This window comes from Mastacembelus armatus, chromosome 4 (assembly GCF_900324485.2).
Source record: "Mastacembelus armatus chromosome 4, fMasArm1.2, whole genome shotgun sequence".
Lineage (NCBI taxonomy): Eukaryota > Metazoa > Chordata > Actinopteri > Synbranchiformes > Mastacembelidae > Mastacembelus > Mastacembelus armatus.
Genome location: NC_046636.1, coordinates 6748146 through 6765432, shown reverse-complemented (window position 1 = coordinate 6765432; position 17287 = coordinate 6748146). Strand labels below are relative to the sequence as shown.

Here is a 17287-nt window from a genome sequence, read left to right as displayed (position 1 = left end):
AAAGCGTAAAATGCTTTTAATGTGTAGGCAAAGGGATACTTTACCCATTTATTACCCCTATTCATTATTTTCATTAAAAACTAAAAGTTATTTCCACTGTTGTGATGTCTGGAGATAGTTCAAGTTTTTTGTCCAGTTAAACTAAATATCTGGTAGTTATACAGCTTCTTCCAGTGTAATGGAAGTGTATGGATTTTTGTTTGTGGTTGACAGTTTCTATGGGTGCTACTTTTATAGTTTTTCAACTTCCTTTTACTGAAGAAATTATACCAAGAAAGGGATTGCCCAGACTGACGAGTACAATTCTTGGAAGAGAACAATACAGATGTGTTTGATAAGTTTTCAAACTTATGAGCACCACAGAAAAAAATGTATTCAGCTCCGTTGCACTGTATGGGAGACAGAAATTCTAAGGTCAACCTCAAGACCAAAAATGTTTAACTTGAAAAACACAAGTGCTTCAAAGTTATACTCTAAATGTCACTATACTCTAAATGTATAAGTTTAAAGAAGAGGTGGCATAAAGTTCCGTGTCTTACAACCTGGACAAGTGAAAGAAAATCTTTCTGCATGGGTTGACACCAACAGAGAAAAGTTTGAGAACAGATTTGCTTATTTTTAATGACTTAGGTGCACCGACACATTGCATGCATATTAAATGGGACTTTTGTGCTATACGAGTGAATTTAAATGAATCTAATGTGCATTAAACCTCAAATTTGGATACCTCCAAAGTGTAGATAAAAGGGTGTAGGTTTGTTGTTTAGTGAGATTCAAAACCAAAAAGCGGTGCATCACCGTTATAATGTAATATAGTAGTAATTTCAATATGCTTTAAATGTTTGATTTTAATCTCGGTGTGATGGTAATACATAACACAAAAGAAACACTTTTACCCTCATTGTGGACGTTGTCAAGCCACCCACAGTCTCTCTTAGCCTAAAGACCTGCTCCAACGCAGCACCTGCTAAATCATTACATTCCCCAATTAAATCATCATGCAAAAGAAATATTACCCTTATGTGAGAGTACTAATTATGTGCTTAAGATACTTTGCTTTACTATTAGGTCTTTTCTCTGGCACGGAAGCACCTGGCCCACTGCCCTAGAGATTTGCTCTGACAGTCAAAGCTGGAGTACTCATACAGCTTTACAGAGGCTTTTCAACTTTCATCTCTTCTGCGATGGTTGTCTGTCTCAGAGTGCACCATGCAGCAGGAGGGGAAACAGACTCCATATTGAAATTTTCCGTGGCTTGCTAATTTGCACATTCACATGAAGATCATGTATGTGCCTGTACCCTTGGCTTTTGATGTGTTGAGTCATTCGCATAGCACAGAAGGGTTGGGGCACTTCACAAAGCCCGAAAAGGAGACGATCATGACCAATGCACGCAACGCTGTGTGATTGTGTATCTGCATTACTCATGTTGTTGGGACATACATTTGTTTACAAAGTCACATTTGACGGGTAAAAAACCCAAAGCCTTAAAAATGTAAAACATTAGATTTTGGCATGAAGCTCTGGTTTCATCAGTCTTTCCATTATCTACTGCTTAGTCCTGCTATCCAGGACCTGTTTTAAGGTTAGGGTAAAATCAGGTTTAGTTCAGGGGTAGTGTTAGGGTTAAGGTTAAGGTACATGTCCAGGAAATGAAAGTCTATGTAAAGGAGAGTACTATGTGAGAGTGAATGTGTGTGCTTGTGTGTTGGTGTTGTGCTTTTCCCCCTGTGTTACTCAGCTTCACTCTCACACAGCCATGTCCAGTGCAGTGAGCAACACTTTCTCGTACTTCTGGAAAAGACTTTCCAATATCAGTTGTGTCAGATGTGCATGTGTGAGTGTGTGCCAGGACGGGAGGTCCACAATGGGAAACACATTAATCGGTGTTATCGTTTCTCCTCCGAGGCAAAAGGTCAGCAGTCTAGACGAAGCATATAAGGAAATTAAAAATTCCACTTCTAACAAAAAAAATGAATCAGAGAAGGGTAGGCATGTCACTGTTTCTTGACTGTGTAAAGAAAAATCCTCTGTAGCTTGTGGTGGTCCGGATTCATTCCTATGATACATGAAACATCTAATCACTCCCAGCCAGAATTTAACATGAGCTAATATGTGTCTGAAGATGGGAAGTGTGGAAGGCACCAAAGCTTTCACCCAGTTGTCTTTCAGATAAACAAGCAACTTCTGTTTATTCTAAATTGTCTGTGATTCAAATAAAGACGTGTGTGAATGAGTGACATGGAAAATGCATTTTGCTTTCTCTAAAGAGAAAAATAGACCATAGTGTGACGCAGTAAAACCGTGACATCACGGAGCTGATGTGGAGGTGACCACAGACCATTACAAACCTGGTTAAATAAACGTTTCCACCACAGCAAAGAAATCATGGTCAGTAGACTGATTCACTAAACACACACACACTTGTTTGCACTGGCACTGGCCGTGCAGATCATCTGTTTAGATTCCAGTAGATAAAGCTCAGGTTTCATCAGGGGAGCATGTTGCATCTGGTACCTATCAAACTAAAAGCTCATGCAATTATATGGTGTGAATGACACCTCATGCTCAAGATCATACTGACCTTGTGTGACTATGAGCCTTTTTACAGCTGTAATAAAAACCATGTAGCGTAAACGCTTTAAGAATGCCACTTGTAATTGTTTTCTTTAATGTGAAAGTGTAAGTGTGTGTGTGCAAATTTGTGCACTGGGTATGTGAATTGTGTGTTTTTACACCATTAATTAAAAACTCAATTCAAACTCACTATGAAAATTGCTTTGAAGACATTCATGTAAGTATCCAGATTATTGGAATGATTTATGGCCCAATTTTCTAACGTCATTTTGCTGAAGGTAAATGTGTCTTGCTGCTAAACATGTTCATTTCTTAATGAAATTATTATGCATCATTGAATAAAGTAGATATGCTGTCAGGGTGCTGCCTTCACATTTCTTTGCCTTCAGCTCCCTCTAGTGGCCAAAATGCGGCATTAACTTGCAGTTTCACATTTTGGCCATTTGGCGGCGATAGCGTGTACAACGGAAGCCCGAAGGACAGAGAGGAAGGGAGAGGAAGAGAGGAAGCTGTCGGTTTCTGTCACAGCCGTGTCTCAGAAAAGCATTGTGAAACCCAAACAGGCCGGTGTTGGGCTTGTCCTTTTCCCCTAAGAACCAGACTCCCGAGCCGCCACCGATATGTCGAAGACCACCCTGTCCGCCCGCTTCAGGAGAGTGGACGTGGACGAGTACGATGAGAACAAATTTGTGGACGAAGAGGACGGGGGAGAAAACCAGCTGGGTCCTGACGAGGCAGAAGTGGACTCTCTTATCAGACAATATCCTTTCCCTGGTCCGCTAGTCTGCCTGTTAGCTTCAGCATCTCCTGCAGAAAACAGCCGCTGTTGGTAACGCTCCCATTTATCCGCATGTTTCCCTCATGTGTGTCTGCTCCTGTCAATGGGCGTTTCACAGAGGGGCCAGGCACTGTCCAGACTTGCCTGACAGTCACATTCCTGGGATTTCTGCTCCAAGCATGAACAGGCTGCATATGGACAGTGTGTTAAGTGCAGTTGTACGACTGCAGGCCTTATTGACTGCACTGTCTTTTAGTACTGTGGTGTGTTTCTGCAGGTGAGCTCAGGTAAGTCAGTGTTAATCTTCGTTAAACAGCAGATGGTTGTTGTTGTGTTGCATGAGTTGTGTAAAGTCAGCAGCCAGCAGGGAGCCTTGTTTCAGTCTCACAGGCCATATAAGGCATCAAAGTGCTGCACTTCCTCATTGAATCAGGCGGTGACCTCCCACCTCGGTGCGGATCAGTCCACAACAACAGTATTCAGAACCTTAACACAACAAATGTACTGTAGGCAACACTGCTAATTAAAGATCCACCCACAGACACAGCAGAAATCACACATTTATAGGGAAATTTAAAGGGAATAATCAGAAAGAAGTCCTGATGTACCCACATGGGCTTTGGATGGTGTAATCGTTGGTTTGCTCTGACTGTGAACAATCAGTCCTTTAGATGGTCGTTTATTTCTTCATTCTTATTTCTTAACAGAAGCACTAACTGTTAGATTGCTCATTTCATTACATTTAAACCTACCACCTGCTGCATTAAAAGACATACAGTGCAAACAGGAGTCCACACCCACCCTGTAGTCATAACCCAACAGAAACCAAACCGACCTGCACCGACAAACATCAGCTGTAAAACTAATCATCAGCCTGAGAGAACTGAAACATTTTAGTTCAAAACTGGAAACAGTTGTGACAGACTTTTTTTTTTTCAGAGCAGTACAATTAGATAACCACCCCCTGATGACCTGAGAGGTTTGACTGACCTCTGGTTAGAAGCTTGTAGTCATAAACACAGTGATTGCTTGATTCTGTATAGTATCATATTTGGGCTCCTGGCCTCCTGCTGTGTTGCATCCTTAACCCCCTTGTACAGGAAATCTCATGGAGGCCTTGCAAGCTGTTCTGAAGAACCCACCAATCAATACAAAGAATCAGAACGTCAAGGTGGGTTTTGCTTTTCATTGTCAGTAATGCTCCAAGCATGTTTTTGAATCCAGTCTTCATACGGTCTGTGGTTTTCCCCCTTTGTTCCAGGAACGTGCAGAGGGTTTGGTGCTGAAGGTGCTCAGTGCCTTTAAGAGCAGTGACATCGAGAAAGGTGTGCAGTCCCTGGATAAGAACGGCGTGGACCTGCTGATGAAATACATCTACAAAGGGTTTGAGAGGCCGTCAGAAAACAGCAGCGCAGTCCTACTGCAGTGGCATGAAAAGGTTCATGTTTACTCTGATTCTGATTATGACAAGACAGAAAATAATGATTTAGGGGAATTTTATGGATGCATGTTTTGGAAATGTAAAGTAGTTCAAATATAAAGTCTGCTATGTTCTGTGTGACTGTGAAGGCCATTTTGAGATGGGATTAAATGGGACCATATTTGTCTTCCCTCCAGGCTCTGGCAGCTGGAGGAGTGGGCAGCATCGTCAGGGTATTAACAGCGAGGAAGACGGTCTAAAAAAAGGAGCAGTTCACATCACTTGACAGATATGGGGGTGGGGAGGGATGCGTTGTACTGTACTGTTCATGTAATTTAACAGATGGCATATGGGCTAACAGGAAAACAAATTTACCCAGTGTGATCCTGCTGCATTTAATGCTTTACTCAAAAACACAAGATCTGGGTCACATTAGGTGAAAAGTGGATTTTCTTGTTTCAAGTCCTATAACTCACAGGGTGCTACAGATAACTTCACTCCCCATGTTTCTGTGCTTCTGTCCCCTCTTGTCTGTCCTGTCTATTCCCTCCCGTCTGTCATTCCCATACAGTATGTGATCAGTGTGTACACCAGTGGTTCCCAACCAACATCTGTAGCATAAATCTGAGGGTCGCAAAAACAATGGAAAGGTAGAATAATGGCAAAAAAAAGTTCCTGATACACAAGATTTTGCCCTTTTTTTTTTTCTTGTGAGTTACTGAATTTCACCTCTTAAATGATTCTGATAAAAGAAGAGAAACCTGACCCAAACCCTTTTTTTTAAACAGTCACAAACAAAAATGCTGGGAATCACTGCTCTGTACTGGATGTCTACCCACACTCATACGAACACGTGTGCTCAGTCACACACAACGTGCTATTTATCCTCCACTGACTTCCACACTAAGACACAGAGGGTTTTAGTTTTGTTTCTCTCAGGAAAACGCTCCCAGTTTTAGTTTTCTGTCATCATCCTGTGTTACCTCTGCAGTTAGAGACTTCCTGATGGAATAAAAGCTCGACTATCAGTCACTAAATCCTCTCATTGCCTCTCACTGTAATGCTTTTAGCAGTGGGAGTCTCCAAAAAAGCACAGTCACAGATGGAGGGTGGTGGATTTGCTCGCGGGGGTTCGTCGTTCACCCCAGGGAGGAGGAGCAGCAGCATTATAGGGGAGGGTTGGTGTCATCCATCCAACCAACCATTGTTTTCACCACCAGTCTTATTAATCCCACTCTACTGTTCCTCACATCCTGTTTGTGTTTCAGTCTCATTATGTGGCTCTGCTGGTACGTCTCATAAGAGCTGTTTGTTTTATGTTTTTTTTACTTTAGGAAAATAACATGTCATCCTAAGAATACATCTCAGATTTTTTTTTTTCATTTTGTATTTAACAGAAAAATAATCAAAGATTATACATTTTCTCTGTTTTATTGTTATTTTATAGTAATAATGACTTGCTTTGCCTCAAGGCCAAATCCCTACTCAATCAAAATTAAATACAAAGCTTAGAGGTCTGACATGCTTGCTTTAAAGCAGAGAAACAGTTAATACAATTATTTTAGTCTGTGTAAAAGGAGAGGGAATTTACATTTATATACATATATAATTCGCATGATTGTTTTTCAGATTGTCAGTATTTTTCAAGCATTTCATACTTGTCTTTTCTACATGTTTTCTGTCTTGTGAAATCAGTGATTTTTTTATATTGAATCTAGTGAAGTTCATGCTGTAGGGTTTTTACAACAAATCCTTCAGTATTGTCTTGAGGTACAAAGTCTTACTGGTAGTATTACTTTCCCATAGATTTTATTTAATGGGGAGTAAAACTGGAAAGTTTTGTCTGCCTTATCAGGTAGATTATGTCTGTTGCCAAATGATTTCATGGGAATAATATAGTTTACCTTTAAGATTTACTTGCTGTTGTGTATTAGACAAGAATTTTAACGCCAGTGTGGTGGGGTTATAACTATGTACAGTATAGGCAAAGTGTGTTACAGTTAAAAAAGTTACTGTTTTGAAAATAGGCAGCCTTAGCTCTGCTCCCCACATAGTGATAAGAATTTGTTTTTTCTGCTCATGTCCAAACACTGACTGAAGGTATTAACACTGAATATATGAATTATATTTCATATTTCATGATATATTTTCATTTTCCCTAATGGATGTTGCTAATGGAAGCAGTCGTCATCATTGTGCTTCACTCACCAGTTGATATTCAGACATGGGTTCAGTCATGTTTGCATACTGCCATCAGTGATGATGCGTCCGGACATTAGTTTCCTTTTCTAATGCAGTAATGACGAGATTTACGGGAACAAAATGGAGAAATGTGTGATTTCTTCTGTTTCATGTATTTCTAGTCTGAGATGCTCTTCTGGCCAAGGGCGAGAAGACGAGGGAATATACCAAACCGATGTACAAACTGCCTTACTCGAAATTTCCTTTTTTATGTTTGTGCTTTTTTTGACAATAAATAAAGGTATGAATGCGGATCATAAATTTATCATGTGATGTGATTAATGAGGATCGAGGATTTATATTGTACTGCTGCAGAAACACTTTAACACTAATTTAATAGATATTCATTTATTACATTTTTTATTACAAAATGGATAAAATAACTACAGTATGGCAATACATTATGAGAAAAAAACACCTATGTACAAGTCACAAAAATAAAATACATCCTGGTATCAACTACTGGGTGGAGCATTGTGGTACACTGATATTGTCATCAGTGCAATAACTAATAGGGGTTTTCAAGTTTTCCATGGCCAAAATTAGCACCATATCTAAAACAGTCACAACTCCATGTTAATGGCTGATTACACGAGGGTTAAATACAAGTGGGAACTGCCAGTTTTTCTTGTGCGAGCACTTCCCAATAAGTTAATAATAGGTAGATGTAAATAAAATGCTAGCTAGGAGTCCTTGAGTAGGGTTGAAACCTACTTTCAGTGGTGGACATTTTAGTTTTGAGAGGCAACTCTTGTTAATCTTATAAATAAATTTGTAATGGCAGGAAAAAGAAATAACACAACAAAATATCATATGTGAATAGCAGAGTCCTGACAGGGTGATATGTGGTTTCCAGGGATTATGACCAACAAACCTCCAATGGCTTGTTCCATACACACTTAATTCTACCTGCCTCTCTTACACTCAGAAAAAGTCTTTTTTTTGTTTTTCAGTTCGTGGCTGCTTTTCTAGAGCCACACCCAGTCACTCACACCACATCATGTGATGCAGGGGGCACAATTCATCACTGCACACAGCTCACATCATTTAAAGTGCTCTCAGTAGGGGTAGGCAGACACAGCGATATAGACGATGAAGGTTGTCTGGTACTCAATGCCTCCGTCTTTGCTGTAGGAGAGAGCTCGGACCTTCATGCGGTATGTATGGGGCTCTCGCAGGGCCCGCGTGGTGAACAAGACTCCTTTCAGGTTCTCGTCTCGCAGAGCAAATGGTAGCGAGACGTCCTCATCCACCACTAGGAATGTGGTTCTGGGGTGCATCACTCCATCCTGGGTGTATGCCACCAGCCTGATGAGGTCCTGATTGGCTGCTATGCCAAATGGAAGAGACAGCAGCTTGTACTCCAGGGCGTAAGGGCTCAGCGCACACTCCAGGTCATTAGGTGGGCAGTTCTTCAAGCAGAACCTAAGACCCAGTGGATTTTAGGTTAATATTTTGTGGGAAAGCAGAAAAATAACAAATGAAGTCTGCCGATACAGATACTTGTCAGATACCGCAGTTAAACCACAGAGCTGGCTGTGAAATAAAACAATGAAACAACCTGAATAAAAACATCTTTTTCGTTCTGATGGTGTGGTGACAAAAGGTGTGAGCACCATTTGTCTCAAAACCTCTGCAAATAAAATAAACACTAACTTCAGAATATGGTGCAGTAATTGATAAAAAATTGATCCAAAAACACAAACGGTTCCCTACGTGTAAATATTGTGGTCCTGTTTTACCTCTTTAAAGGCTTTATCTTAACTGAGGGATGGGCTTACCCTGTGGCAGGATCCCTCTGGTAGTTTGGTGGACAGGGTGTGTCAATACATTGGTAACTTCCTCTCATGTTGAAGCACATCCGGTTCACTCCACACTGGATGTTCTGTTCCAGACACTCATCTACATCTGTAGGTACAGCAAACAGCTAATCACAACTGCAGTTCACTGAAAACAAGACCATCCTTTAAAAAGAGTCATCAGATGGAATGAAATATGATGAACTGCTACAGGAAGGGGTTCTCACCTTGACAGGTCTTGCCATTGGTCATGAGACGATAACCAGCAGGGCAGAGACACCTGTGGCTCCCTGGTGTGTTCATGCACTCATGCTGACAGACATCCCTCACCTCACACTCGTTGATGTCTATTGGCGTCACACAAACACAAACACAGAATGAAAGAGAACATAAATGATGTGTTAGGATCCACGTTCCATGCTGAAAGTCCATATTTACAGCAAACTCTCAGCAGCAGTGAAACAGTTTCTCTATGAAGAGCTTTCATCCTCTCCCTCGTCTCAACCCTGCCTCTTCTGCATAATTACCTAGACAGCGGCCACCCCTGGACTCAAACCCCTGCTGACAAGCGAGGACGCCCTGCTGTGAGGAAAGTATGCCGACCTCTCTGCGGCTACGGCTCATGTAGCGCCCCCCTGTGGTGGCTGTGTAGGAGTGGTAGCTTTGAGAGGCCAAGTTGTGGTACAGTCGTGGGTTGGAGCTGTGCTCAGGAGAGGACTGAGATGTGCGGTAGCTGTATGAGTAACTCTCATAGCTGGGCAGACGTTCCAGACCAGCACAGGACTTGCCATCTCCCAGCAGGTGGCGCCCCGGCGGGCAGGAACACTTGAAGCTGCCAGGAGTGTTGATGCACTGGTGGGCACAGGGCTGTGGAACCTGCTCACACTCATTTATGTCTGCCCTCAGCACAAAGAAAGACCAGCACCAGAAAAGGACAGGAGGACAGAGTGATGGAAAAAATGGATGGAAGAAGAAAAAGGAACAAAAACAATGCAGATAGAAAAAGGGAGCATAGAAAAGAACAAACGAGTTGGTGTAGACCATGAAAATAGAGGAAAAAGATGAGGATGAGGGGCGATAAAATGGGATATGTTAGTTACCCCACTGTAGAACAATAGATTTTTATGTCTCTAGATAGAAATGTATTGAGACTAAAAACATAGATGGCTAATTTGAATGAAAGTTAAGTTATGTCCTCTCAAATAAATCTGATCTGCTGATCTGAAGACAGTAACTTCAGCTCACTGTGCTGATTCAGAATTAATTTTATCAGAAGCAATGATCAGAAATTAGATTTATTATTATTATTATCATCAGGTATCATATACATATTTAGAGTATTTGACAAAGACAGACATCGACGTCCAGGGTTAATGACATCACGGGGGAACAGGAAATATATCTGCCATTACAAAGCAACACCAGGAATGGAAGAGAGTGAAAGGAAAGAGTGACAGACAGAGCTATGAGGTGATGGTGCTGGTCTTTTTTATGGTCCATGTGTGAAAAAGCAGATTCACCTTCAAATTTCCCTTCCTCTAGTCCTTTCTTACCTTTTCTCTTACTCTTATGTGACAGTGTAGACAGGGAGACTTAGAATAAACCTACAGCTTTATGAAAACATGCATTCAACACCTGCAACAAAACAAAAGACTTTGCTTCTAATGTTAGTCATTGGTTTCCATTGCAGCATGTTAGAGATGTAAGCAAGCACGTGGCACAATGTAATGTCTCAACTAAACTGAAGATCACAGCAGAGTTATTTTACCCTGTCAACAGGAGTGAGTCACTGGCACAATGAAAGAAGTACAGTGTAGCGGCAGAAGCAAGACAGCTGATAGAAGGAGCAGGGAAGTTGTTTCAAAACGCGTAACAGATGTTTAGTTAAACCTCGTCAACTAAACAGAATCACTCATCAGATTGTGGAAGCGTCTCTTGTGTGATCAACGTAAAGCAAACCCTTTTTTATGCTGTATTTAAGATCTGTTTTCCCAGTGACTGTTAAGGAGGTTGACAGGGTGTAAGAAACATAACGGATGTACGTACCAACACAAGGCCGGCCTACTCCCTGAGATCTGTAGCCACGTGGGCAGGTACAGTGATAGCTGCCCCTGGTATTCTCACAGATCTGGTTGTACCTGCACTGATGGGTGCCATCTCTGCACTCATCGACGTCTACAACAGGCCACAGGAGACACGGACACAGACCAAACTATGAACCTTCTCTGTCCACTTTGAATTCGGCTTTAATGACTGAATGTGCACAACTGAAATCTGGTTTTTACTGGCTGGACACTCACCTACACATGTTCCATTGGCGCCTTTGGTCATACCATTTGGACACAGGTCTATACAGGTGTAACCTCCCCGTGTGTTTTTACACTGCTGATCTGAGCGACAAACCCTCTGTCTGCACTCGTTTATATCTGAGTTAAAAAGAGAAAAGAGAAAAAAAATAAAATAAAATGATATCCTTGTTTATTACATCATCATCAGAAGAAGTGACAATTGCAGCGTTAATGTTGAAAATGACAAGTAAAGCATTGTTCAGAGAGGAACAGCTCTCACCTATACAGCGTCTGTTCTTCAGCTGAAATCCTGGCTCACAGGCACAGCGAAAACTGCCAATGGTGTTGAGACAGTGCTGATTGCACGGATTGGACTCTTGACACTCGTTTACATCTGAACAACACATGGTAAGTTGCACATCAAAAAGAAACTGGAAAAACAAATCAACTAAAAATACTTATTTGAGCACTAAAGCCTGCTGATGTACCTGTGCAGCTGAAACCATCAGCTGTTCGCCTGAATCCACGGCCGCAGCGCATAACACACCGGTAGGAGCCGATAGTGTTCTCACAATCCTGTCCATCATGGCACACGCTCCCACCAAGTGAACATTCATCAATGTCTAAGAGAGTAGAGACCAGTGGATAGGTTAGACAATAAACTATTTTTGTAGTAATACTTAAATCTGATCTAGGTACAGTACTGTTTGTGTGTATGTGTTGTACCCTGACAGGTTCTGCCATCAGCTGAGATGGTGAGGCCTCGGGGACAGGAACAGTAGTAGGTGCCCATGGTGTTGTGACACGAATGGGAACATGGGTTCCCAACTGCACATTCGTTCTCATCTGCAACAAATCAATTATACATAAATAAATCTCAAAATAGAGGAGCATATTTTTTGCCTTGGAAAAGGGTCTGCCACCATAGATTGCATTGTTGATACATCGCAATAAACATTACCTGCACAATATGGTCCAGAAGACACCAAAGTGAATCCTTGAGGACACTGGTTACTGCGATCACCTGGAGTCATAGGAATCAAGTTATGTTTGTAGAGAAACATGCATGGGAAAAAGAAAACAACAAAATTGACTAGACAACAAACTTGTAATATACTAGTCCAGGTCAGTCTATCTCTTTTTGGTAAAAATATTATTTCTAGGTTACAAAAAACTCACCCTTTGTGATACTGGCTTGGATGCTATACTCCAACACCTCCTCCAGAGGGTGGTAGTGAGCGCTGATTGCTGTGGCATATAGCATCTCTACCAGGTAGGGCATCTTGCCCTTGGACAGGTCATAGGAGATGGTGTGGTTCCAGGAGTATGGCACACTCTCCCTGTCGATGCTGAACATGCGAGTGGACAGAGCGTACAACTGGCCTGGGCCTGTCTGAATATAATCCTCTGTGTAGTCCTGAGTCAAACAAAGTATACAGGTGACCAACAGAAACATAACCAAGAGGTCAAAAATGTCTATTCACCTGTATTGCTTTCTTCTATACCTTGATACTGATGTCAGCATGTGAAGGCAGCTGTAGGACGTGTCCATTCACTACAATATCCAATAACAATGCTCCATCTGAGTCCAGGCCCCTGGCAATGTGGGTCATCCTCAGGATCTCACCTAGTGACATCCAATCACATCACAGATGTTTGTCAAGCTTCAGCCTACTAATATGTAACATTTACCTTTACTCACTCAAAAGTTGGCCATGTAACCTTCTCTGCAGTGAAATCCAGTCCTGCCCATTTTACCTGTAGCGAACTCCACCTGTGTCTCCCGCCTGAATACGCCTCCTGTTAATGTGTAGCCATTGACAGCCTCTCCTACTTCCTGTGCTGTGGTCCAGTAGATGGGGTTGAGGATGGAGATGAGCTTTCTCATTGCAGGTCCTGGAATAAAAAGGCAAGAGAAGGAGACATTTAATTTATTATGAGATTCAATATCAAATTTCAGGTGTGCTATGCCCATTGAGGCAAATACAGTTTGTGTAAAACATTTGAGAACTGACCTAATATCCTTGGTATGTTAGAAATAGTGGCCTTGATGATTCTAGCGCCAGAGTTGCTGTCTGTGATGGTGGCATTAAGGATGCTGATGCCAAATTCAACATTGTTGATGTTCCCTATGATGCTGCCTCGAGCCTTCTGGGGCCCTCCTGAGAAAGAGGGATGGTATAAAGTACAAATGATGCAAGTACATACAGAATCACACATTCAGTAGTTTAAAAACACCTTGTTTACCTGGGCAGGCCTGAGTGTTACACCTGGACAGCTGTGACGAGTCTCCTGGACACAGTCGACCACCGTTACTAGGGGGTGGACTGTTGCAGAGTCGGACACGTGTCCTTTCTCCACCTCCACAGGAAGCAGTGCACTCTCCCCATGGCTGCCATGAACCCCAGTTACCATCAACTGCAATAAACCATCCAAAAAAATTACAAATAAGGAAGTAAACACCTTAATGCAGAAATCATAGAGAAACATAATCACAGGACACTGTTAGTTGCCTCATAACCTGAGTTTTAGTAGCAATTTAGTCTTTTTGGGATGACTGAAAAATCATATACACAGTTTAAAATGAAAGTTTGTATCACTGAGCTAATTGAAAAATAGGTACCAATTCCAAATATGTGATGTGTCCTTGTCAACTTTTCATATCAATGTGTTCAATGTGAGACACATAACACAGGTTCGTTCTACTTATCGACTGCATTTACAGGCAAACCAGTTAAACATCTTGACTCACCAGGGCAGTTGGCTGTGCCACATCTCTGTATCTGTGCATCTGCACCCGCACATGCTCTTCCACCGTTGGCAGGTCTGGGGTTGTCACAAGTCCTGTAGCGTCTCATCTGACCTCCATTACAGGTCTTGCTACAGCTGCCCCAGCTACTCCACGGACCCCAGTTACCGCTGACTGACAGAAAGAAAATGTCAGTAAACTTGATTTTTACGGTTGAGTTAAGAAAAAAAAAAAAAAAAAAAAAAAAAAAAAAAAATCTTGTATTGAAACAAGCCTCCCCGTGACCCTGATTCAGGAAAAACTGGTATAGAAAATGGATGGATGGATGAAACAAGCCTCTCTTCACCATTGTATCTGGAATACTGCACCAGTAAGAACAGGTAAAAGTTAAGATGACTCACTTGGGCAGGGTTCACTGTTACAGAAGTCAATGTGCACATCGTTGCCCTCACACTGTCTGCCACCATGTTGAGGGGCGGGGCTGCCACAAAGACGTGTTCTCTGTCTGGTCCCACCCCCGCAGGAAACACTACAGGATCCCCAGGTCACCCATGATGACCACTTTCCATCCACTGGAAGGCCAAGTAAAGAAGCACCAGGAGGACGTCTCACTTAGTATATGTTATCTACATTATTGTTACGCATTACACATAATGCAGTTTTTTTTAATTTTTTATCTCAGAGTAAAGAAGCCTGAGCCCTTACCAGGACAAGGTCTATCCTTGCACACTTGTGTTTGAGTGTCTGTGCCCCCACACTGTGGTCCATGAAATGCTGGAGGAGGGTTGTTGCAAAGTCGGATTCTGGACTGCATACCCTTACCACAAGTCTCACTGCACGGGCTCCACGGCAGCCAAGACCCCCAGTTACCTGCCACTGAGGAGGGGAGTCAATATTATATGCATACATGTTAATTACACTGTAAGTCATTAAACACTTACAAAAATATAACAATGGTATGAACACAATAACAAAGCTGAGAGATTTTTTTTTTTCAGTGCAATCAAACAGTGTGTGGTAATCAGAGGGTTTGTAGGACTTTGCTGTACAGTCTACATAGAGCAACTGTTGGAAATTTTACAGATTACAAACATGTAATTCATAAATATTATTAATAGTCCTACAATGGACAGTCTTCCCGTTTGCTCACCTGGACACGGTCTCACACTGCATATGATGACCTCCACAGACTTCCCCTCACACTGTCTGCCTCCATGCTGAGCCTGAGGTTTACTGCAGGTCCGGATCCTGGTTCTGTTGCCTTGACCACAGGTACGAGAACACTCCTCCCAAAGCGACCACTCTGACCAGTTACCATCCACTGTAGAGGGATATAGCTACAGGTCTTAACACACCATATAACACTGGCTCACAGTCTGAAAGACCAGGCTGAACCTCATGCTCTCATTCATCTGATAAAATCACCTTCACCTGGACAAGGTTTTCCTTGACATCTGCGTGTCTCTGTGTCTGAGCCTGCACAGTGGCGCCCCCCATTGGCAGGCAGAGGATTGTTACAGTGCCTCAGCTTCTTCTGGGTCCCAACGCCACAGGATACACTGCAAGGACCCCACTCTGTCCACTCCGAGAAGCCCCCATGAACTGAAAACAATAAAGAAAAAAAAAACAATATAAATTTTGCCATTTGAGCAATTTTACTAATTCGTTTGTTTTGTTCTTAGAGAATAAAGACAGGATGAATGTTATTCTCAGGCTTTAACTAAATCCACTACATGTCAGCACAACATGGCACAATGAAAAAGCCATACAATGTCCAGCTCACCTCGTACTGTGAGCTTGACCCTGACCAGCACTGATCCAAGCAAGTTTCTGGCAACACATTCATATTCAGCTGTGTCCTCCTTCTGAGCACTGCTGATCCTGAGAGAACCATTGGACTGGGTTGAGAAGCGGTCAAGGCTCAGCAGTGGGCGCCCCTGTCGGGACCACTCTATCATCGGGGTGGGCTCACCCTCTGCCTTACAGTTGAGTATTACTGTGTTGCCAGCATCCACCACTGGCTCCACTGGCTCTACAGTAATGGTGGGTGACCCTGGAAGAAGACAATTTGTGTAATTAATCCACACAAACCACCCCAGCAGATGTCACTTCAGTTTTTAAAGAGCAATATAAAATCACTGGATTACCCTTATGGGCTACTATAATTTTTGCATTTTGTTCAAGTGGGAAACGTCAGATTTATGCAGATTTTATGTCAGATTTTTCGGACATAAACACTTACTCTGCAAGGTGAGTGTAACACTCATTTCCACCACCCCAGCATCATTTGTTGCCACACACATGTAGTTGCCTGCATCTTCACTCTATATAAAATGAAATTTTAAAAATGCATTTAATTACCATAGATATAAAAACTTTCCTCATTCATATATAAATGTTTGATTGTTTGAGAAGCTGCACAGTACAAACAACACTTCTTGCTTAAAACATATTTCTTTATCGAAAAGGACACTGAGTTTGCTACTATAGTCCCCATCTTAGACCACTGAGACTCCAGTTGTCTAAGCCACCACCCACAGGAGGTCTCAGTCCCTCTTGCGTTTTCCTACCACTGTGCCGTAGATGGCTAGAGAGCCATTGTCCAGGACTCTAATTCGGTTGCTAATTTCGACATTTATTCCATTTTTGCTCCACTGGATGGTAGGCAGAGGGTCTCCCCGAACCTCACAGTTCAGGATGGCATTACCACCCAGAGGCTCAATATGGTTGGAGCGAAGGTCCCCATCAATAACAGGAGGCTCTAGATAAAGACAGGAAAATGTCATCGCAGAGATTTGCCTTGACTTTACAAGCAAATCACTTGACTGGGGACATGATGCGAACGACACAAGTTAGAGGAAATGAAATCCTGGTGGATTTACCTTTGACATAGACAAATCCCAGTGACTTGATGGTTCCTACACTGTTTTCAGCCACACATGTGTACGTGCCAGCATCGTCTTTGCTCACTCTCTCTATCACCAGCTCACTGTAGCCGCTCATATGATCATAGTGAACTAAAGACAGCAATAACAGAAAAACAGTTCACTGAAAAATCTGATGGACTTTTAGAATCATTTATTTTATAGTAATTATTTACGCCAATTACTATTTTAATAAAAAGTCATTTTCCCAATCGTTTGGAGATGTTTCCTGACCTGGGATAATGATGTTGTTTAAGGCCCATGTGATTCTGGGAGCAGGGATGCCAGTGACACCACAGGCCAGCAGGAGGCGCTCTCCCTTGTTGAGGGCCACATCTCTGAGCAGCTCAGTGAAGACAGGGTGGGTGTGAACAGACAGGGTCATTGTCCGACTGTCCTGTCCAACCTCGTTAGTGGCAATACAGGTATAAGTGCCTGCATCCTCAGGCTGGTACAGAGGAAGAGGAGATGCGCAAAAAAAAAAAAAAAAACTCAAACTCAGCATATACAG

The 17287-nt window shown here is 42.3% G+C and overlaps 2 protein-coding genes across 2 annotated transcripts in view; one reads left to right on the top strand and one right to left on the bottom strand.

Moving 5' to 3' along the window:
* Positions 1-3056: 3056 nt before the first annotated feature.
* Positions 3057-7277, top strand: arpc5b (actin related protein 2/3 complex, subunit 5B). The gene is made up of 4 exons (XM_026323129.1): positions 3057-3337; positions 4454-4526; positions 4617-4793; positions 4973-7277. The coding sequence occupies exons 1-4, from the start codon at positions 3198-3200 to the stop codon at positions 5033-5035; spliced, it is 453 nt and encodes a 150-aa protein (XP_026178914.1). The 5' UTR covers positions 3057-3197; the 3' UTR covers positions 5036-7277.
* hmcn1 (hemicentin 1) overlaps positions 7128-17287 on the bottom strand; it is a 69231-nt gene continuing 59071 nt past the window's right edge. The window contains exons 83-107 of the mRNA XM_026323130.2: positions 17011-17224; positions 16735-16869; positions 16423-16613; positions 16095-16176; positions 15636-15905; positions 15284-15454; positions 15003-15173; positions 14558-14728; positions 14254-14424; positions 13856-14026; positions 13351-13521; positions 13119-13265; positions 12862-12999; positions 12609-12730; positions 12283-12520; positions 12065-12127; positions 11830-11949; positions 11592-11726; positions 11384-11497; positions 11116-11241; positions 10862-10990; positions 9343-9711; positions 9043-9162; positions 8798-8924; positions 7128-8441 (exon numbers count right to left, since the gene is read on the bottom strand). Of these exons, the coding sequence (XP_026178915.1) occupies positions 8075-8441; positions 8798-8924; positions 9043-9162; positions 9343-9711; positions 10862-10990; positions 11116-11241; positions 11384-11497; positions 11592-11726; positions 11830-11949; positions 12065-12127; positions 12283-12520; positions 12609-12730; positions 12862-12999; positions 13119-13265; positions 13351-13521; positions 13856-14026; positions 14254-14424; positions 14558-14728; positions 15003-15173; positions 15284-15454; positions 15636-15905; positions 16095-16176; positions 16423-16613; positions 16735-16869; positions 17011-17224 (4233 nt within the window). The 3' untranslated portion in view covers positions 7128-8074. The remainder of the gene's footprint in view (positions 8442-8797; positions 8925-9042; positions 9163-9342; positions 9712-10861; positions 10991-11115; positions 11242-11383; positions 11498-11591; positions 11727-11829; positions 11950-12064; positions 12128-12282; positions 12521-12608; positions 12731-12861; positions 13000-13118; positions 13266-13350; positions 13522-13855; positions 14027-14253; positions 14425-14557; positions 14729-15002; positions 15174-15283; positions 15455-15635; positions 15906-16094; positions 16177-16422; positions 16614-16734; positions 16870-17010; positions 17225-17287) is intronic.